At 36.7% G+C, this 23,044-nt stretch overlaps 1 protein-coding gene across 10 annotated transcripts in view; it reads right to left on the bottom strand.

Moving 5' to 3' along the window:
* PHKB (phosphorylase kinase regulatory subunit beta) overlaps positions 1 to 23,044 on the bottom strand; it is a 276,301-nt gene that overhangs the window by 189,880 nt on the left and 63,377 nt on the right. For all 10 annotated transcript variants that reach the window (XR_005213751.1, XM_037815495.1, XM_037815494.1 and 7 more), the window contains 2 exons: positions 15,270 to 15,377; positions 12,758 to 12,838 (listed from right to left, as the gene is read on the bottom strand). Coding sequence is in view for 9 of the 10 variants with exons in the window: in XM_037815495.1 (XP_037671423.1) it covers positions 12,758 to 12,838; positions 15,270 to 15,377 (189 nt within the window). In the remaining variant the exon portion in view is untranslated. The remainder of the gene's footprint in view (positions 1 to 12,757; positions 12,839 to 15,269; positions 15,378 to 23,044) is intronic.

Raw genomic sequence — 23,044 nt, 5'->3', positions numbered from 1 at the left:
TTTCATGGGTGTTGTATGAAGTATGCCCAAAGACAGATTGCTCTGTGGTGTCCAGTCCACGCAGTTCCTGGCTTTTTACCTACTTTCCTGGAGGAGTAACTAAAACATACAGCTCACCAGTCTGCCATCTTGCCCCGCCTCCTCTATTTTTAAATGTCTACGTTTTTCGTAGTTGTTTTACTTTTCATTCTTAATACTGTTTATCAGTTTAAATATTCCTTGTATGCCTGGTCAATCTTGTCAGAGATTGATTTATGTATTTATCTTTGGAAAACAAAAAACAGTCATGGGATTGACAATTTCTATTCCTCCTTTATATTTTATTTCACTACTCCTATTTTTACCTTTATTATTTTCTTCCTTTTACTTGCTTTGTGTTTACTAAGGTATTCTTTACCTTTTAAAATTGGATACTTAATTCATTAATTTTCCATCATAGCTATTTTCTAATATGTGCATTCAAGGCTAAACATTCCCAATGACTAACACTTCAGACACACTCCACAAATATTGATATGTAGTGTTTTCATTATCATTCCATTCTATTATTCAATTCCATTCTCAATTCTTTGTAAAAACCATAAAACAGAAGTGGATTTTTGTTTTTAGTTTCCATAAACATGGCATTTAGAGGATATGTTTCAGTTACTTAGTTCTAATTTAATTTCAGTGTGGTCAGAAAATACAGCCACTGATTCTCTGTTACTCACTTAGTATTTGTAGAAAATTATCGAGAATATTTGTACTGCTCAGATAATTTATATCATAACTTTTTTTTCCCCCTGGGCTCATTGGTCTATCAGTTTCTGACAGAAATGTGTTAAAAATATCCTCCCTATGATTACAGATTCATTCCATTAAAGTTTGCTTTATATACTGTTAGTTGCATAGAGTATTGTTGTATATTCCTAATGAAATGTCCCTTTAAACATTAAGTAATGTCACTCTATACACCTTTATCATAAATACAAAAGGTAAAAACTAAACTGAAGTAACAAGAAAATCCCCCAATACACTGGCATTTAAAGTATAATTAATTACTCTTAAACAGTGTGTATGTTGGTACAGATTGGTAGGACAGATTAGTTCCATTAAGTCACTTAGGGACCAAGCTTCCTTCCATTTAATGTTCTGAAATTTCCTAGGGATTTTTCTTTTTTTGGGGGGGGAGGGGGATTATTTTGCAGCCCAAGACCAAAGTTTTCCTCAATTCAGGTAAATTCTGAGTCACCATTTCTTCAAAGAGAGCCTCTACCCAATTCTCTCTATTCTCTTCTTCATATAAAACATGTTGGACTTCCTCCTTTTATCTTCAATTATTCTAACTCTCTTTCATATTTTCTACTTTTTATTTTTCTGTCCTGCATTCTGGATAATACCTTCAGAACTACTGTATTAGTCAGGGTTCTTAGGGAAACAGAACCAACAGGAAACATCTGTAAATAAGAGATTTTATAAAAGTGTCTCACAAAACTGAGGGGATGTATGAGTCCAAAGTCCACAGGGCAGGCTGCAACTCTGATGATTTTCGATGAACTCCCCAGGACAGGCTAGCTGGCTGGCTGGCTGAAGAAGAGAAATTCCGTAAGGTAGGCTGCAAGCAAGCACTCCAACGAGGGTCTTCAGTGAATTCCATAGGAGAGGCTGGCTGGCTGAAGAAGTGAAAGTTCTCTCTATACAGCTGACTGAATTCTCTCATTGCAGAAGACATTCCCTTTGTTGATGTAATTAACCACAGATGCAAGCAATTGACTGATGATTTAATAAACCAGCCTTCTTGTTTATTAACCAGCCACGAATGTTCTTGCAGTAATGGTTAGGCCCGCGTTTGCTTGACCAGACAACTGGACAACATCACCTGGCCAAGTTGACACATGAACCTAACCATCACAATTATCCATTTTGCAAATTCCTTCTTCACTAGTGTTGAATCTACTCTTTAGCGTGTCTACTGAATTGTTACAGTTTTTTATAATTTTCATTTCTAATAATCATATTCAGCTCTTTTTCAAAACCTCATTTTTCTCATTCTTTATTTTGGCTTTACAATCACTTTAATATTAAAGAATTGAATACATTTTTATTTTAGAATCTCTTTTAGGTTGTTCTATTAACTAAAGTTTGTGAAGTGCAAATTTTCCTATTTGAAATATCTGAGGGTTCCTCAGTTTGAATAATTTCCTCATGTGATTTATAATTATTTATTGGTAACTCATTTACAGCAAATGTTTCTATTTGTGGAAATGCACCTATAAAGAAAATACATCTTTCCTTTACACCCACAGAAGCACACGAAAGAGGCTTGGAGTTCGAATTTTCATGAGAAATTTTTTATCCTCAACCTAGGGCCCTAGACAACATTAACTTCCTATTCACTAGGTAGCTGGCAGACATTTTCGCACTGCCCTTCCACAGCACCCTACCTTGTACGGGCCAAATATCTCTTGTTTCTATGTGAACATTAAAACTACATCCCTAGACAATAATGCAAATAGTTAAATTGACTGCAAAATGGCTCCAATTCTCCACCTTATCTATACCCTTTGCAACATGATTTTACGACTCTTCCTAACAAGGACTGAGAGAAATGATTTGCATTAGTCAGCAGAATATGATTGAAGTGTTAGCCTGCCTGTTTTGACCCTACTTCTCAAGAGTTCTCACATTCTTCTCTCTCTCTCAGATCCCATCTTTGCCATGAGAACAAGCTTAGCTCCCTGCCAGAATATGAGAGACCATCTGCAGCAAAGCTGTTCTAGATTGTGAAATACCATTCTAAATTAGTTAGCTCCGAAGCAACCTGTCAATAATGACAAACTGCAAATCAGAGCCCAGCCAAGATTAGCCAAGACTGGCCATATTCAATACACTGTCAGACCCAGCTGTAGAATGGTGGAAAAAAAAAAAAGTTTTAAGGCATTAAAATTTGGAGTGATACTTAAAAAACTATAATAGCCTAGTGATACAATGAGCTTACCTACACCACCGGGTCAACTGTTTACTGTTGCAAGTTCCCTTATTTTTGGCATCTAAGGATTTCCTTTTATTTTATTTGCACTTGGCAATTAAAAAAAAAAATGAGTTATGTTATATTTTATATATTATTACACAGTTTTAGAATGAAAAAGGCAAAACAGCTAGTATACTCTGCTATACTGTCACATTTACGGAGATTTCATGACATTTCTCCCTTGACATTTACCCCACCAACTGGTACTCCTATTGCCCCCGAAATGTCAGAAGTGATACTTCTACCAGGTCCTGGAATAATCAATACTCTTTCCCAACTTGGTTATTTCTACATTCTTATTCTACAATTTCATCTAGCTAAATCTTACACTCCCTTCAGATATAAATCTGGATGAGAAAAACTTCCCTGATTCCCCAAGTCTGGGTAAGATGACTTTGATTACCATTGCATTCCAGCACCTTCTGTATTTTTCATATAAGTAGGTGCTCAATAAATATTTTTAAAAATGAATTTAGTAAATATGTTTACACAGTGACATAAAAGCCACTTACCTTTTCAATGTTTTGGCATTACTGAGGAGAATGCTTTGAAGCCATCCCTATCCTAAAACTGATAATTTGGGGGTTTAAACTTCGGGAATATTTAAAATCAAAGAATAAATGTCTTTTCTTGGCTAACTGTTCCTATTTTTTTTTCACAAAATATAAAAACTTTCCATGAGGAGGAATTATTCTTCTAACTCAATTACACTGACACAGCTGACAAATGCAAATGCATTCAAATTTAAAGTATTTTAATACACAGATTTCAGGAGGAAACTGGATTATTTATGTAGCCCTAATAAAATCGTACTGAAAAAAAAAATCCCATAAACTTTACCAGGATAACGAGAAACAACTGAAAAATGATAGCCATTTTTTAGTTCTACTGTACAACAAATAACTCAATTTAAAATACCCATAAGAGGCTTTTTCAAATTTTTAAGTGACCCAAGTGTAATTATCATGATATATAGAAAAAAATTCTAAAATCTTCACTTCAAGACTTCCTAGTTAGGCAACATGGGAACACTGAATGACAGTAAAGGAAATTCAGAACTGTAAAACAACATTCCCAAAGAATGTTATTAACAGATCAAATACCTGAATACTAAATTTAGCACCTCAACTTATCATCAGTGACTTCATACCCATGGCAGCAGAGAAGCTGCAGATAATAGTACCATATTCAAAATTCACTGATATTGACATTGGCTAAGGAAGAAATAAAAATAGATGATGTATCATTGTAAAAGTCCTAAAATTATTATGGAATATCGATGGCTATTTTCTGTTTAAACTGTTCCAGTTAGCTAATGCTGCCATTAAGCAAAATACCAGAAATGGATTGGCTTTTATAAAAGAGGTTTATTTGGTTACACAGCTACAGTCTTAAGGCCATAAAGTGTCCAAAGTAAGGCATGAACAATCAGGTACCTTCACTAGAGGATGGCCAATGGCATCTGGAAAACCTCTGTTAGCTGGGAAGGCACGTGACTGGCGTCTGCTGATTCTTTGCTCCTGGGTTCTGGTTTCAAAATGGCTTTTTCTAAAACGTCTCTGGGCTTGTCTCTCTTAGCTTCTCTGGAGCAAACTCTGGGCTAGCATCTCCAAATGTCTCCAAGCATTTGCTTTCCACAGCCATCTCCAAAATGCTTCTCTGAGCTGCTCTGAGTTCCTTCTGCCTGTGAGCTCTCATATAGGACTCAAGTGATTAAATTAAGACCCACCCTAAATGGATGGGGTCCACATGTCCATGGAAATAATTTAAAAATACATTTCCAATGCAATCAACAGACTATCAGTCTGCCCCCACAAGACTGCATTAAAGACCATGGCTTTTTCTGGGGGGCATAATATATCCAAACCGACACACCGTCCAAATAGAAAATGTTTCACAAATTTTTATCAAGGAGTCAACTGTCATACTGCATGGCAATAAATTTAAAAATTTTTATAAAACTCTTTCAGTGATCAGGTCATTCACTAAACCAAAAGACCATCATTAACTGATTAAATGGAAAAAAGGATTTAGATATACTTGACTATGTGTATATTTAACTTGCCTAAAACAGTAAAGGTTGCAACTTCATGCTTATTATCTACAAATGTTTGGGAAACTAATGCAATACTATGAACAATTACTAATATTATATTCTTTTCCTATAACATGTCAAGTAGGAAAGTGAATTCCTATTAAACAATGACCGTTTTACGCATTTTGAAAAATTTTATTTCAGCAATAAGTGAAGTAGCCATTTCAGTTTCTGTCTTATGCATGTATCAATATTTTTATCAGCTTTATTTCAGTAACAACCACCATTTAAGAATATGTCTTACAAAGAAAATTATACCTTATTTCAAGAAATCCATACCAATATATTATAGGCTTAAAATTTTAAAAATATTCTCCAAATTACATATTATACTGAAATCAGAGACTATTGTAGTAACTTACACACCCATTTTTCCTATTCACCATCCTTCAAATTCCCCAAATCCCTTACTTCTCACCACCAATTGTAAACATGCGCACACACACACAAAACTTTTCAATTCAGAACACTTTCATAGAAGGTAAAAGGAGCTAGAGACAAATTTCTATGTGTCTGAAACACTTTTATTTGGTTAATATAACTGAAATGATATTGAAATTTAAAAAAAACTCAGAAACTAGATTGACAAAGAGTTTAAAAGATCATATTTACTAGTTCTATCTTTCTGAGTATATACATTTCCCCCATAATATAAATTATGTTCCACCAGTTAACTAACATAACCCTAGTAAATGTGCAAAGGTAAAACAGGACAAAACTGCTGTAACTTACCAAATATTTTTATTTCTCTTCATTAACCATAAAACAAACAAAGCAAAGTATTCGACAGTCAGCCAAACTACAGTGAAGGCAAAGCCCTGCCCCCAGGGACTTGAGCTCAAAAAGAAAACAATTGCCCTCACCTGAACTCTAGAACTAGGAAAAGGGAAAAGGCAATGCCTTCTTAGTCCTGTACATTCACTCAGCAGCGTAAAAAGAGTGAGGCTTTTGCCCAATTAAACACCACCAAGAGATATTCAATTTCTTAAATGCTGTGACAATAAAAAAAATAATACCAACATCTCTTGAGGAAATAATTGTGTTGACACGGGAGCCAAAGCTGCAGCCTAATCAACCAAGTGTCGGAAATAAAGCGGTTCCTGTAAGGGAATAAACGCTCACTCGGTTTTGGAGGAGAAAAGAATTTATTTACAATCTTGCAAGATAGGGCGTCCAGCCAAACACATGGAAGACTGGCGCGCCAGAGGAAGAGAATGGCGATCTTTAAATCTCCTACTCCTAATTCCCAAGTCCCTCCCCTGTTTCCCCATTGACTGGGTACTACAGAGGTTACAGCCTATCGGAGAACACTAACTAATTCATCTTTTGAGATTTTAATTTGTACAGCCAATCCTAGAGAGCCAACTAGCTCATTATTGAGATTTTGAACTGATCAGCCTATCCCCCTCAAATTTTTATTTTTTTTGCTGTGAGTTCCCGCCTCTGATATTACCTCATATCTCTTTACATTCCAGTAACTATGGTTACTTTTCCATATAAGGAGCAGGCAGATTCTCTCTTCTCTTTGTCTGGGGCTTGTTTAAACTGGTTTTGCCTCCATTTCCCTTATTCCATGCTGTCTCTATGTGAAAACTAAACTTATCCCTTTCTTACACCAAGCCCCTTCTAAGCCTCATTCCTGCACGCCTTAACTTGCCACACGCACCCTTTATTCCCCAGTGAGGTGGAACCAGCTGCCAGCTAAGATTCACTCTTGGACCTAAAGGACAATCATCCCCTTTCCTCTTTCCCAGTATTTCTTGGCTAATGCCATTCCTAGGCCAGCTCACTTCTATCCTCCTCTTGCTATTGATCGACACTTCACTTCTAAACTAAGCTTCTTACCAAGTTTATTTCTTTGAGACTAGATGTCTTTCACACCAAACTAACGCTAGCGCGAAGATTTTCAGCTGTTCTGAATGCCCCTCTGGACTCCTCCCCTCTCATCTTTAATGAGATAGCTAGAAAGTTCTATGTACCATCAGGCAGGGTGGACACCCCCAACAAGGAGGAAGCAGCTACAGAAAACAGATCCTCATCCCTCAACAACCCTTAAGATTAAGGGGGCAAGAACTCTCTGACGGGGAAGTTAAGGCAGGCTAGAACAAGAAGAAAGGGGAGAGAAGAGACCATGAAAGAGCCCTTGAGGATGGAAAGTTAATCAAGGTCGGGAGGGCAGGTCTGGCAGAGACACCCTGCCTGGGGGCTATTCATTTATCGGAAACACCAAGCACCAACCAACCCACCCGAATGCACTATCTACCACCAGGCAATGCCCTGGAGAGAAGGGAGGGTAGGAGGAAGAGCCCCGAACAAGGAAGAGGGAGGGGAAATAAGTAAAGCTAACCTATAAAAGCAAATGGCCCCACACTGCTAGGGCCTTTTGCCTCTAACCTTGAATGACCCTGAAGGAGGCTGAGGAAATTAAATTGGCTTTTGTGGTAGTCATTGTTCCTTGGAAAAGCCCTCCTTCCTTTCAGTTTACATAGTGATAAGGTAGCCACAAGCATAATGTGGCTATTAAGCACTTGACAGATAGCTAGTCTGAACTGAGACAGGATTTCAGTAAAAAACACATACTGGAATTTGAAGACTGAATATGAAAAGAGTAAAATATCCCATTAATAATTTCATATAGATTAAATGCAGAAATAAGGATATTTTAGGTAAATTACACTAAAGAAAATATAGTATTAATATCACTTTCATCTGTTTTCTCTTTTTTGATAAATGTAGCTATTAGAAAATTTAAAATTACCTATGGAACTCACATTATATTCCTATTAGACAGCAGAACTATAGAAGCTTGAAGAAGAAATATAGTAATTTCCCAGTATCCATATATAGAGCCAGGGGTGGCCTTGTGATACTTTTGGCCAATATGACATCAGCACAAGTCTCCTGGGGGCTTCTGAGAAGGCTTTTGCTGTCAATGGTGGACATGGGAGGAGCCACCTCAGGAGGATCAACAGGAGGCAGGGAGACGGGTCCTAAAATTTCATGCATCTCTGCACTCACAGTGCTATCGTTAAAAATTTGGCATTGTAGGACATAAGCTGGAATTTTGTCAGCGTGTTTAGCTGAGCACTCCCCAAATGGGGCTTATTTATAGTCTTCTGTGTTCACCCTGTATGGGTATGTCCACACATGTGGACAGTCATACGGGCACCCTCTTCACTGGTCAATTAACCCAGGCCTGGGCTACAGAACACAATGTCCTTTGGACATTTCACTTGCCCTATAACCCCACCACAGCTGGGTTAATTGAAAGAGTGAATGGCCTTTTTACAGGAACACTTAAAGGATAATAGAAACTTCTTACAACAATGAACTCCACACTGTACCAGCATCAACTCCACACCCAAAGCAGTGGCTCCCGCTGCTCCTGTGGAAATCATAACCGCGGGGCCCATGTAAGCCTTAGGAATTCAGATAAGGGGCGCCAGCTGCCCTCAAGCCACAGCAAGAGTGTGATAATAATCTGCTCATGCCTGTGCCACAAACACTAGAAATTGGGGACTATAACATCAATTGGCTCTGGTTCTGGCCCATGCAGGCAAGATGGCTGAGAATCCTAAGGCCATGAGGTACTATGCCAAAGGTTATTTATATTCTCCATCTGGGACCCCCATCCCCCAGGGAACTGTATGCATAACTTTGCAACCTCAAACTAACTGTAGATCTGACTGTGAAGGGCTGCCTGCAGGGGAAGAAAATATGGCATTTAAAAACCCCCTTACCTGGAACTCTTCTATCAACTAATGAAAACTCAGCTTGAATCTATTGTTCCTACTTGTGCTATTAATTCTTGTTAAAAAATCGTACATTACTGTTTCAATAATGCATTAACTGAAGTGTTTTAAGTATTTAGCATTATTCTAACCAGTTTTAATTTTCAGGGTTAATTATATGCCATTGAACAAAGAGGACTGTGAGTATGGTTGAAAGAGGAAGGTTAGGAGCATTTGGGACACCAGAAGGAAAGAGGAAAGATAAAGACTGGGACTTGATAACTCAGTGAAACCTACAGTTCTGAACAATTGTGATAAAATGTACAAATATGTTTTTACATGAAGGAGAACAAACAACTGTCAACCTTGTAAGGTGTTAAAAATGGGGTGGTGTAGGGGAAAAGAATACAATCAATGCAAACTAGAAACTACAGTTAATACGAAAAAAACAAAAAAGAAGAACAAAAACAAAAACTCCAACATATTCCTGGGAATCTAGAAGACTACCTACATGGGCAGGGCTCTGCACACACCCATCAGAAAAGATGTCAGAGCTGTTCATCTCTTGCCTGTGACTGAACTTGATGCTTTGCTAAAGCAGGATGTGAAGGATAAAGGAGAATTATAAACAGCCTGTCAGAGCTTTGAAGGCATGCCACAGAACCCCATACAGAAACCTTCTACAAAGCAAAAGAGACTTCTTTGTTCAAAACATTTAAGGAAATCTCTGAACAATCTTAGCTGATCACTAAGCTAACCAAGTATTTAGTGTCCACACCAGGCAAAGAATACAGACTTTACAAAAACTGTTTGGGAAGAATATTTAACAAACAACAACATAAAACAACAAAAAAAATCCTTGGGCAGGGAGATGTGATTCTAAGAGGTGCCACATGACATTATTTTCAATGTCCAGTTTTTAACAAAAAAGTTGTTATCCACAAACACACACATCATAGTAAACTGGAAATTTTATGTTGCTTATATTATCACAAAAAAGTTTTTAATAAATTTTAAAAAGGACTGATAAAACTGAAAACCCAAATCAAGACCAATCATAAATAAACAAAGAAACTGAAGCACATATTATATCAGGATTTTAAAAGGGACAGTATTAAAGACACTATAGATGTTAAAATGATGAAAAGATGTATTGAACTTCAGGCAAATGTTTGAACATTTACATTGAAGAAGAATCGTCTTGTAAAATACAACCTACCAAAACTATCAAAAAATACATAATGGGTCAGTAGAAAGAGGGAGTCAAGATTATTAAAAAGAGTATATAATCATACCACATACTTTTAGAATTTGCATAAAAGTCATGAATTGTGATCAAATATTTGAGTTTTCTTTAAAATAAATGTTTACTAAGGTTCAAAGAAACAAAGTAAGGGAAAGTTATACTTACTGATAAACAATGTTTTAATTTTTAATTTTAAAAAGTATAGGTAAGTGAAATGGCATCACTCAGATTTGGTTAACAATGAGATATCAAGGTACCCCAACAAAGAGCAAATACTTAATAAGAAATAAAAGCCTCTGGAAAATTAGGTGATCTCAACTGCAAATATGGCACAGGCATGCTGTCTCCTATACATGAATTAAAAAGAGAAGTAAATCCAAAAAGAAGGAAGGGAAAACAAATCTCTACTTTTAAGGCATTCTTTAAGACATAGCTGTGGGGACTAGAAAATCCCTTCTTTAAGAAAATATTATGCATCTTCGGGAAATGAAGCATTTTTCCATAAAAGCAAGAAAATATTATCTTAAGGAAAAAATGAAATGTTGTTGTTTTGCAATTTTGGGGTGGGGTTTCTTCATTTTTAAGGAAGCACTGACTTGCCAACATCTAGCATTTAGAACTGTGAGCTAATAACTTCCATTATTTTAAGTCACCCAGATTGTGCTATTTTGTTATTGAAGCCCTACAAAACTAAGACAAGGATCATCGTGTGTGTGTGTAGGCAAACTCTGTATTCTTCATTCCTATGAAATATAAGGATTTTGATAAATTTAAAATCTGATCGTATATAGATCTCACTGCCTTCCCAGTTCCCTCGGTTACCCTAAGATTTACACATGCCTGGTGACAGAAGAAAAAAGATGAGACTATGAACTTGCCACTCTAGGACCTAAGGTACAACTAGAAAAGAAAATGGTTCCCAAGTCATACCACCTTCCAAAGGGTTAAATACTATAAAATATCTGTAGCTGTATTCATTAAAAGATTTTATGCAGGCCCATTTAACTGCCTCTCCATATGATTCCTAATATAGTATACACACATTCAAGGGGAAAGATGGAAGGTAGCAATGACACATACTATTATTTTAGGATTTTAAGTGTGTGCATGTGGTAAAAGCATATTCATATAGCTACATAAAAATTTTATATGTACCAAATAAAAACTGTAAGACCAAGAAGAAAATCCAGATAAGAATTAAAAAAGGAAAGAACAAAATTAAAAGAATAAAGCAATAAAGTTTAAGGAGAATTGTCAGAAATTGCTTAAGTATAGATACATACCATATAAAACAGAATGGAAAAGTTGATGAAATCCATAACTTATATAGGAAAAAATGTCAGATCACAAATTAGGATTTAAAACAAACTATGATAGATATTGAGAACACAAAAAATTAAAATAAGAAAACAACACAAATCCATGACAAACCAAAACAATTTCACCACTACTATTTTATCCAAGTAACTTTAGTGAGAAATCACTTCCAATCCTCAATGTTAGCTGCCACTTACTGTAAATGACTATCATATTGAATCCCACTGGAACCTGGGATGCCTCTGCCAGTGCAGTGGAGTTTCTATGAGTAGGAAGAAGTGGGAAGCTAATTGGACAGGTTGTGGCAGCCCTTGTTTAATTAGTCAGAGGCACACTTCTTCTGTTTGTTTTATAATTTAGGATGTTAGGTAAGACTGAAATAAGAATTAACCAGCCACAAGCAAAAGCAAAACAAAACAAAATCTGAGAAGTATCTGGATGAAATGAAAACATGTAATTCTTTGGCAAATCAAACAGAAGAAACCAAAAGTGGGTAATAATCTCTACTTATCAGAGATAACATCTTCATTTCTAAATAGGCCTTAGACAACATATTTAAAAAGCACAAGTGGGAGTATGTACACAACTATAAACTACTAGAGGGCAACACCTATTTCATAGCCCCTTTAGTACAGTTTAAAGGAGATTTGGGTGTTTAGTAGATAAGGCCATTGCTCTTCCCTGCACGGATCACAGGAAAAGAATACTAACAAGTACGTATCTCATACCTACTCTTTGATGGAGCTCTCATTGAATGTACAACCTCAATGATAAAAGATATTTGCTCCCACTGTTGCACATTTAAAAATTTGTCAACATATATGCATCGGTGTTTGTTCAAGCATTTGTGCCTGTGAAAAAAAATTCCTCTCAATTTTGGGATATAAATTCCTGGCAAATTTCCTAATAATAAGAACATGGTATTTGTCTTCTGAAAAACATTAAGAGCCCTATGGAGGTCCCACAAATAAGAATAATAAGATAACAAAAAGATTTTTTTTCTTTTTAAAGGATGGGCTACAAAAAGCAAGGAAAGGAAAAACATAAAAAATATGAAAATACTTTATTTTTATTGTTACTAAAATTTTCTGAAAGTTAGAAGGTTTTATTTCAGAATATGGAAACAGAACCCTCACAGGAGTAGTTTTACACCCTGTTATACACTTTGTTCATTTTTCAAATTCTTTGCATTGAAAATACAGAATTTTTGATATACAACCAATATCTGATGATATGAATTTAAGAATAATCTTTTATTTCTGAAATCAAAAATAAGTTTTTAAAAATAAAAAAGAGGATATTCTAAAGGTTATTATATGAGATGAATTTTAGGACTAAAGAATTTAGGGAAATAGTACCTCATCAGTGTTGTAGATAATCTGGAGTCCTGAGGAAATCATTTCCACAAGATAAAGCAGATAGAGGGACACTGTGTTTATCTGAAAACAAATGGCAACATTAAAACAAATTGTTAGGAAACAAATTGTTGTTATGAAATTGAATTTAAAACTCAACTTATCAACTTATAAGTCATTAACTCATATCAGTGGCATATAAAAACTATTTCTTCTCCTACTGTGAAAAAGGAGTTGTGGCTTTAGTTCATAATAAAATCCCAGGCTTGTATATGAAACTCTAAAATCCTAAAATTCATTGTGGTGGGTAATACTTGATTATGGAAACAGTTGCAAGAATCATTGTTAGCAACTGTTTCTATAACATTTGTTTTCTAAGATTTATTTTCAAATCTTGAGTATAAAGTACTTTCGAATAGTTTTCCCCCCACAGGTAATTATGTAATGTCATACCATCTTCACTGTATGTCAATGCAGAAGTTACTAACATGTAAGGCATTATAACTATCTTGAAAACAGTCTTATTTCCAGAGAATACAGAATTACCCTAAGCATCTTTAGGGAAGTAATAATTTTAATCAATGGTATAGCATATAAGATAAAAGATATTTATGAACAAATGAGTTATTTTCTTCTTTTAGTTTAATAGGCTATTAATGATAGTGTTATATAAACTAAGCTAGAAATAATGAAGAAAATAAAATTTACTTTAATGAGAAGACTCCCACAGAATCCTGAATGGGATCTGGAAATAATCTCAAGGAAATGAGCAGTGAGAGGCACATGCTACACATCATGGATACAGTGTGAAAACCTTACACTAAGTGAAAGAAGCTAGTCACAAAATACTGCATAATGTAAGATTCCATTTATATGAAATATCCAAAATAGGCAAATCCAGGGACAGATTGCCTAATTACAGAAAGTAGATTAGTGGTTGCCTACGGCTGAGGTTACTGGGAAGAAATGGAAAGTGACTGCAAATAGGTACAAAGCATCTCTATGGGTGATAAAAATGTTCTAAAATTGTGATCATTGCACAAATCTAATACACTAAAAACCATTGAATTGTAAACTTGAATTAGTTAACTGTGTGCTATGTGAATTATATCTCAATAGAGCTATTATATTGAGAGGAAGAAAGGAAGAAAGAAAGAACAAAAAGAGGAGGAAGCAAGAAAGGTAGGGAAGGAGGGAGGAAGGGAGGGAGTAGAAGTTTTAATTTAGCCAGGAAATTGGAAACTTGAGTTAAAGAGAAAGAGTAAGCAAGATGTACTTTTGTTCCCATACACTTCTGACCCAGAAGATAGTTATTCTCAAACAGCTTTAGTGGCTTTTGTCACTGTCACCCTTAACTCTCCTCCAACCATTACTGAGTGACTGATGGAAAGAAAGTTGAGGAAGAAAATTATCAGTGCCCTGGAGGCCTTAGAAAAAGCAGCTATGTGCCAACGGGCCTTGCACTGCTGGCAGCCTTCTCAGCCTATCTTGGGTATCTCTGACATCTCAGCACTGAGGTACAGTCCTTCTCAAGGTCCAAATGGACAACACAGGAAGATTTAGGATTCTGGTTTTAGTTTATTTCTGGATCACAAACTCTTGAGTGACCTGTAACAGAACGTGGTGGAGAAGAGTCATCCCACTGCCAGAATCAGCCAAATATTTGCTTACAGCAATTCTCCAAGGAATTGGTTATATAGAAGTACAAGAGTTTCTTCGATACTGAAATGGAGACACTACACTTTCTGTGTCTGGATGAGGCACACTAAAGTAAGATATTTCAGATCTGTAGAGGGACTATGAAAACGAGATACTCCAATTTTTTAGGGGATGAATAATCATTAAGTATTCTGTTTGAACAATAACAAGACCAAATGATGAGTAGGAAGAAAATCCATTAAAAATAATTAGCATATATCACATTTGTATCATAGAAACAGTGCAAAAGATGTCCAGCTAAAAACGATATACAGATGGAAAAGAAAAAATGAAAACAAAACACAAAATCCTCCTGTGCCTTCTTATTATTTATCTAGAAACTTAGCATATTATAGAAGACAAAGTTTATAGACTCCACAAATGCCTTTTGGAATTGCGTTTCAATGGTGTGCTTTTGGAGTTATTGAAGACTAATTTTTAAAAACTGACACTGTCAATTGTCTTTCATTCCCTAATTCTAAGTGTTGAAATTCTTTTAAATTTGATAACAAGTAAAAGTATTTGTCACTGAAAGAACTGTAGGCTTCCTTTCTTCTAGATACTGAAAATGTTATTATCCATCCACTTGCCTGTTCACTTCAAGACCCAGAACTCACAGGATTTGATGTTCAATCACAGTAATTGATTATGCCCTTGTGGTTAGAATTTCACTTTATTCACCCTTTAAAAGCTGATTTTTCTACTTCTACTTTGAAAAAATTATAAACTCTTTTTCTAAATTGTAAACAATCTCTACTTTCCTATGATGCGGAGTGTAGATAAGAGAAGGAGAAAACACATCATCTTCTGTTTTTACCTGAAGATGACCGTATTGCTCATAGGAGAGGAGTTCATCTCCTGTGCGCACGTGGAATACAGAGTGAAGACACGTTGTTGGGCGTGGATCCTGCTTAAACTGTTGGACCTAGAATAAAGTATAAAATATAAATAATGGTAGTTATTCACAAACTCATCCAAGATTACAGATTTCAAGTTATTTTTTACGAAACTTATTAATGAAGTAAGCTAAGGCCTATTGACTGAATAAAGCAGAAACGATACCATATTTGAAGAAAACACAGAAAAAATTCATTACTACTAATTTAATGGTATTAACATGATTGGTGAATATTTCATTAATATTTTATAAACACGTTAATGCAGTGGCAATGATGTCTGCAATATTCTGAATCTTGATTTTAGAGTCAAATAATTGCTTACTGTGTGAGACAGGATTTCAGTGATTTGCATCCCACTGTACTGTTATTTGTAAATGTTTATATGGCATTCATAAGGAAAAAATGCTTAAGGCTACATTCAAATTTGGAAAGTGTTCAAAACTTCAACTATTTCTTTATATAAGGATAAAAAAAATTTAAATTATGTGCCTGTCAACATGTTTTCATTTCCCTTCCCCAAAATACTGTTTATTAAGGCACCAATTCCAAGTGAACATAGACCACACCTTTATTTCTTAACAAAAAGTAAAACTTAACCACTTTAGAACACTAAATGCTAAATAATCTGGTAGGAAATTTCCAAGACCAAAAAAAAAAAAAAGCCCCCCAAAATCCACCCACTTTTTAGGTCCAGTTCAATTCAATTCAGGAAACATTTATTGATGTCAATTTCGTGCAAAGTACAGTGCTAGTCTCTGGAAGTATGAGATAAATAGGAACAGAGAATGAACACAATGATATAAAATTCTATGTAAAGACAATGATTTTATTCTATCTTTTAAAAGATTTTATTGATAATAATAGCTGCTTGGTCAAGATCTTGCCTTGTTTCATTTGGCTAAGTAACTGTATAGAGCCATATTCTCTTCTCAACTTCTCAAAACTCTTCTCATCCACAAAAACCTATCTCAGGGGTGGGGCAAGACATCGTTATGGAAATGTGTGGAATTAAGTTAGTTCTCTACAGCATCTAGTAAATAGCCAGGAACAACTAGTAAATAGTCTGGAACAACTATCGGGGACATCTGTGACTGTTTACACATCATACACCAGTCAGGAATGGGTGGAATGGCTGAAACTGCAGCATAAAAACTGGAAGTAAAAACTGCAGACTGGCGCCTCTCCCCCTGGCATGGCGGCTGAGTAGCAAAACTCCGCTGGGAAGAAAGAAGCAGTTCCTGCCGGGAGCAAGGGATGTACCTTAACCAAACTCCAACTGCAGTTTTAATTTAATAAATTTGGACTATCGAACACAAACTACAAGCACAGATAAGCCCTGAGCAAGTGGGAATCTCAGGTTCCTTCCAGTAAAGAGGAGGCAGGGTTGAAGAAAAAAAATACATATCTAAATAAACACAGAGGCTTTTGGAGACGGTGGAGTTCAGAGTACGGGTAAATGGATGTACACCAAGTCAAGGGGCACAGATAATTGAGTAAAAACACAAGATGACAAGAGAAACTGAGGGGCTGGGGACTGGCTCTCAAAAGGGGCTTTTGCTCTTTTTCCTTTTCTTTTCTCTCATTCTAAGCAGCCCATTAGAAAAAGCCTCAGGCATTTTCAATTGTCAGTGCTGACCCAGGCAAAGTTGGAGTTAAGAAAGTAAGAGACAAAGAAGGAATTCAAGTGTAGAAGAGAACTCCCTAGGGGGTTTATCTTCCCTAAGAAAAGGGAGATAGGGCCTAGCTCAAGTGGGGGCCCTTTCTCAGAGAACTCAGACCCAGGGCTGGGGGGAGAGGGGGGACAAACCAGAAACAACTTAAGTTTGGCTTCTGATACCCTCAGCCCATACCGAGGATGGGGCCCACTATGAATTAAATGGACCACACGTCTTTACATTGCTGGGGATCTGCAGGCTGATGAGAGCCAACTGCTTGGCAGGACAGGAAAAGCAAAGAGTCTAGAGGCCTCACGGGAAAGTCAGACAACTTGCTCCTGAGGAAAACCTGACACTAATTACACTTCTTACTGAGACCTGGGCCCATTTGGCTGAGAAAATCTGACTGCATTAATCAAGGAAGCCAGATGCCTACACAACAAAAGATTTCGAGACACCTTGGGAAAAATGAAGCCATGGCCCTGTCAAAAGAACAAACTTACACTTCAACTGAGATACAGGAATTGAAGCAACCATTTATTAATCAAACAAATCTCCTAACTCAATCCAAAAATGAAATCAACAAGTTGAGGGAAGATATGGTAAAAGAGATGAAGGATATAAAGAAGACATTGGGTGAACATAAAGAAGAAATCCAAAGTGTGGAAAAAAAAATTGGCAGAACGTATGGTAATGAAAGGAACAATAAAAGACATAAAAAACGAAATGGAGACATACAACAGCTGATTTGCACAGGCAAAAGAAAAGATTCATGAACTGGGGATAAGACATCAGAAATCCTACACATGAACAGACAGGTACAAGAATGGAAAAATATGACCAATGTCTCACAGAATTGAATGAAGGGCATGAATGTACATCTCAGAGGTACCCCAGAAGGAGAAGAGAAGGGAAAATAGACAGAAACAATAATGGAGGAAATAACCACAGAGAATTTCCCATCTCTTATGAAAGACATAAAATTACAGATTCAAGAAGCAAAGTGTACCCCAAACAGAAGAGATTCAAATAGATCTATGCCAAGACACTTAATCAGATTATCAAATATCAAAGACAAAGAGAGAATTCTGAAAGCACCATGAGAAAAGTAATCCATCATACACAAGGGAAGCTTCATAAGACTATACGCGGATTTCTCAGTAGAAACCATGGAGGCGAGAAGGCAGCAGTATGATACATTTAAGATACTGAGGAAGAGGAACTTCCAACCAACAATTCTATATCTGGCAAAGCTGACTTCAAAACTGAGGGAGACTTTAAAATATTCTCAGACAGACACTAAGACAGTTTGTGAAAAAGATACCTGCTCTACAGGAAGTACTAAAGGGAGCACTACTGACAAATAGGAAAAGACAGGAGAGAGAGGTCTGGAATACAATTTTGGGAGATAGTAGCATAGCAATGTAAGTACACTGAACAAAGATGACTGTGAGTAAGGCTGAGGGAGAAAGGCTGGAGCATTTAGGACAACGGGGAAGGATAAAAGATAACGTCTGGGACTGTGTAACTAAGTGAAACCCAGAGTCGTCAATGATTGTGATTAAATGTACAAATATCTTTTTATATGAGGGAGAACAAATAAATGTCAACTTGACAAGTTGTTAAAAATGCAAACTACAGTTCACAGTTAACAGTAACACTGTAACATGCTTCCACTAATTGCAACAAAGGCAATATGCCAAAGCTAAATGTCTGCAAAAGGGGGATATAAGGCAGGTATATGGGATTCTTGATGCTGGTGCTGTTGTTGACTCTGTTCCCTAGTGTTACAGAGTCATGAATTGGCCAAGACTACAGGAAAAGATCAGTGAGCACCAACGAGATGAAAGCATGGTGGGTGGCAGTGATCTGAGCATATTGTTCCATCACTCTAAGATGGTTCCCCACAGTCAATGTAGATTACAGTAATATCCTTCTTTCCTACTCCAAAAGGTTATGAGCATAAAGAAAGATTATTTTGGCCAGGTAGGTGGGGCTGGGGGAGTGATGGGAAACTGCCAATATGCTGCTCTTCTGCCCTGGCTATGGGATGGACGGAGGAAGAAGACAGAGCTGCCACCACCTCACCTGCCACACCTGTCCTGACACCACCATGCCAGCCTAAAGTTGCCCCTCAGCGGAGGACCTCGGAGTGCACGACTTGGAAGAGGGACCCATTTGCAAGTCCCAGGGACCATACGCCAATACCAAGGACTTGTGGGTCAGCGGCAGAGACAAACTGTGGCAAGACTGAACAGAAGGATTAGACTATTGCAACAGCTTTAAATCTCCAGGAACACCTGGAAGATCTGATTGTTGAAGCTGCCCGCCCTCCCTAACCGCTCAGACACCCCATATGCAGGGCTGGTAACACCAACTACACATGCAAGCTTGGTGCACCAATTGGACCCCACAAGACTCACACCCCCAATCACCACAAAGACAAAGTCGGGGAGAACTGGCTTGAGGGGAATAGGTGGCTTGAGGACGCCACCTGCTGGTTAGTTAAAGTGTACTCCACAAAGCTGTAGATCTGACAAATTAGAGATAAGGGTTTGAATCGGTCTACATATCCTAAAAGAATTCTATTAAGTTAAGTAAATGCCAAGGGGCCAAAAACAACAGAAAATTTTAAAGCATAAGAAAACATCAGCCGATATGGAGAACCCAAACCCAAACACACAAATCAAAAGATCAGACAAGACACAGTACTTGGAGCAATTAATCAAAGAACTAAAGACAAACAAGAGCATGGCACAGGATATAAAGGACCTGAAGAAGAGCATGGAACAGTATATAAAGGGCATGAAGAAGACCCTAGAAGAGCATAAAGAAGGAATTACACGAGTAAATTAAAAAAGATGATGATCTCATGGAAATAAAACAAACTGTTGACCAAATTAAAAAGATTCTGGATACTCACAGTATAAGACTAGAGGAAGCTGAACAGCCAATCAGTGACCTGGAGGACAACAGAATGGAAAATGAAAGAACAAAAGAAACAATGGGGGAAAAGTCAAAAAATTGAAATGGACATCAGGAATAAGACAGATAATATAAAACGTCCAAATAAAAGACTCACTGGTGTTCCAAAAGGGGAAGAGAAGGGCAAAGGTCCAGGAAGAGTATTCAAAGAAACTGTTGGGGAAAACTTCCCAAATCTTGTAAACAACATAAATACACAAATCATAAATGCCCACCAAACTCCAAATAGAATAAATCCAAATAAACCCACTCCAAGACATACTCTGATCACACCGTCAAATATGGAAGAGAAGGAGCAAGTTCTACAAGCAGCAAGAGAAAAGAAATCCACCACATACAAAGGAAATAGCATAAGACTAAGTAGTTACTATCAGCAGCCACCATGGAGGTGAGAAGGCAGTGGCAGGACATATTTAAAATTCTGAGACAGAAAAATTACCAACCAAGAATTCTTTATCCAGCAAAGCTCTCCTTCAAATTTGAGGGAGAGCTTAAATTTTTCACAGACAAATGCTGAATTTGCTAACAAGACACCTGCCTTGAGATACTAAAGGGAGCGTTACCAACAGAGAAAAAAAGAAAGGAGAGAGTGATATGGAGAAAGGTTCAGTACTAAAGAGATTCAGTATGGATACGCTAAAGGACATTAAGAGAGAGAGGGAAAAAAGATATATGACAAACATAAACCAAAGGATAAGATGGCTGATTCAAGAAACGCCTTCACAGTAATAACATTGAATGTAAATGGATTAAAATCCCCCATCAAAAGATACAGATTGGCATACTGGATTAAAAAAAATGAACCATCAATGTGTTGCATACAAGAGACTCATCTTAGACACAGGGACACAAAGAAATTGAAAGTGAAAGGATGGAAAAAAATATTTCACGCAAGCTACAGCCAAAAGAAAGCAGGAGTAGCAATTTTAATCTCAGATAAAATAGACTTTAAATGCAAGGATGTTAAGAGAGACAAAGGCCACTACATACCAATAAAAATGGCAATTCAACAAGAAGAAATAACAATCATAAATGTTTATGCACCCAATCAAGGTGCCACAAAATACATGAGACAAAGACTGGCAAAACTAAAGGAAGCAACTGATGTTTCCACAGTAACTGTGGGAAACTTCAACACATCACTGTCTCCTTTAGATAGATCAATCAGACAGAAGACCAATAAGAAAACTGAAAACCTAAACAATCTGATAAATGAATTGGATTTAACAGACATATATAGAACATTATATCCCAAATCACCAGGATACACATTCTTCTCTAGTGCTCACGGAACTTTCTCCAGAATAGATCATATGCTGGGACATAAAACAAGCCTCAATAAATTTAAAAAGATTGAAATTATTCAAAGCACATTCTCTGACCACAATGGAATACAATTAGAAGTCAAGAACCATCAGGGACTTAGAAAATTCACAAATACTTGGGGGTTAAACAACACGCTCCTGAACAACCAGTGGGTTAAAGAAGAAATAGCAAGAGAAACTGCTAAATATATAGAGACGAATGAAAAGGAGAACACAACATACCAAAACCTATGGGATGCAGCAAAAGCAGTACTGAGGGGGAAATTTATAGCACTAAACATATACATTAAAAAGGAAGAAAGAGCCAAAATCAAAGAAGTAATGGATCAACTGAAGCAGCTAGAAAATGAACAGCAAACCAATCCTAAACCAAGAGAAGAAAAGCAATAACGAGGACTAAAGCAGAAATTAATGACATAGAGAACAAAAAAAACAATAGAGAGAATAAATAACACCAAAAGTTGGTTCTCTGAGAAGATCAGCAAGATTGACAAGCCCGTAGCTAGACTGACAAAATCAAAAAGAGAGAAGACCCATAGAAACAAAATCATGGATGAGAAAGGTGACATTACTGAGGATCCGGAAGAAATTAAAAAAATTATAAGAGGATACTATGAACAACTGTATGCCAACAAACTCAATAATGTAAAGGAAATGGACAGTTTCCTGGAAACATACGAACAACCTAGACTGACCAGAGAAGAAACAGAAGTCATCAACCAACCAATAGCAAGCAAAGAAATCCAATCAGTCATCAAAAAGCTTCCCACAAATAAATGCCCAGGGCCAGATGGCTTCACAGGGGAATTCTACCAAACTTTCCAAAAAGAACTGACACCAATCTTAAACTGTTTCAAAACACTGAAGAAAATGGAACACCACCTAACTCATTTTATGAAGCTAACATCAATCTAATACCACAACCAGGCAAAGATACTACAAAAAAGGAAAACTACAGGCCTATCTCCCTAATGAATATAGACGCAAAAATTCTCAACAAAATACTTGCAAATCAAATCCAAAGACGTATTAAAAAAATCATACACCATGACCAAGGGGGGTTCATTTCTGGCATGCAAGGATGGTTCAACATAAGAAAATCAATCAATGTATTACAACACATTAACAAATCAAAAGAGAAAAATCAAATGATCCTCTCAATAGACACTGAAAAAGCATTCGAGAAAATCCAACATCCCTTTTTGAAAAACACACTTCAAAAGGGAGGAATTGAAGGAAACTTCCTCAATATGATAAAGGGCATATATGAAAAACCCACAGCCAGCATAGTACTCAGTGGTGAGAGACTGAAAGCCCTCCCTCTAAGATCAGGAACAAGACAAGGATTCACCACTGTCATTCAACATTGTGCTGGAAGTGCTAGCCAGGGCAATCCAGCAAGACAAAGAAATAAAAGGCTTCCAAATTTGAATGGAAGAAGTAAACCTGTTTGCAGATGATATGCTCTTAAGCCAGGCACAAAAACCCAGGCACAATAAGCCAGGCACAAAAAGAGAAATATTATATGCTATCACTAATATGAACATTGAAAAATGTAAAACAAATGGTTTATAATGTAGAATGTAGGGGAACTAGTGATAGAGAGCAATTAAGGATGGGGGAATGATAACCCAGTAAGAACAGATAAGCTATCATGGATAAATTTAACGTTCTGGGAATGCCCAGGAATGACTACGGTCTGTTAATTTCTGATGGGTATGGTAGGAA

Source organism: Choloepus didactylus, chromosome 22, assembly GCF_015220235.1.
Source record: "Choloepus didactylus isolate mChoDid1 chromosome 22, mChoDid1.pri, whole genome shotgun sequence".
NCBI lineage: Eukaryota > Metazoa > Chordata > Mammalia > Pilosa > Megalonychidae > Choloepus > Choloepus didactylus.
Note: the sequence above shows the minus strand (reverse complement) of the source record. Positions and strands in the feature narration are given on the sequence as shown.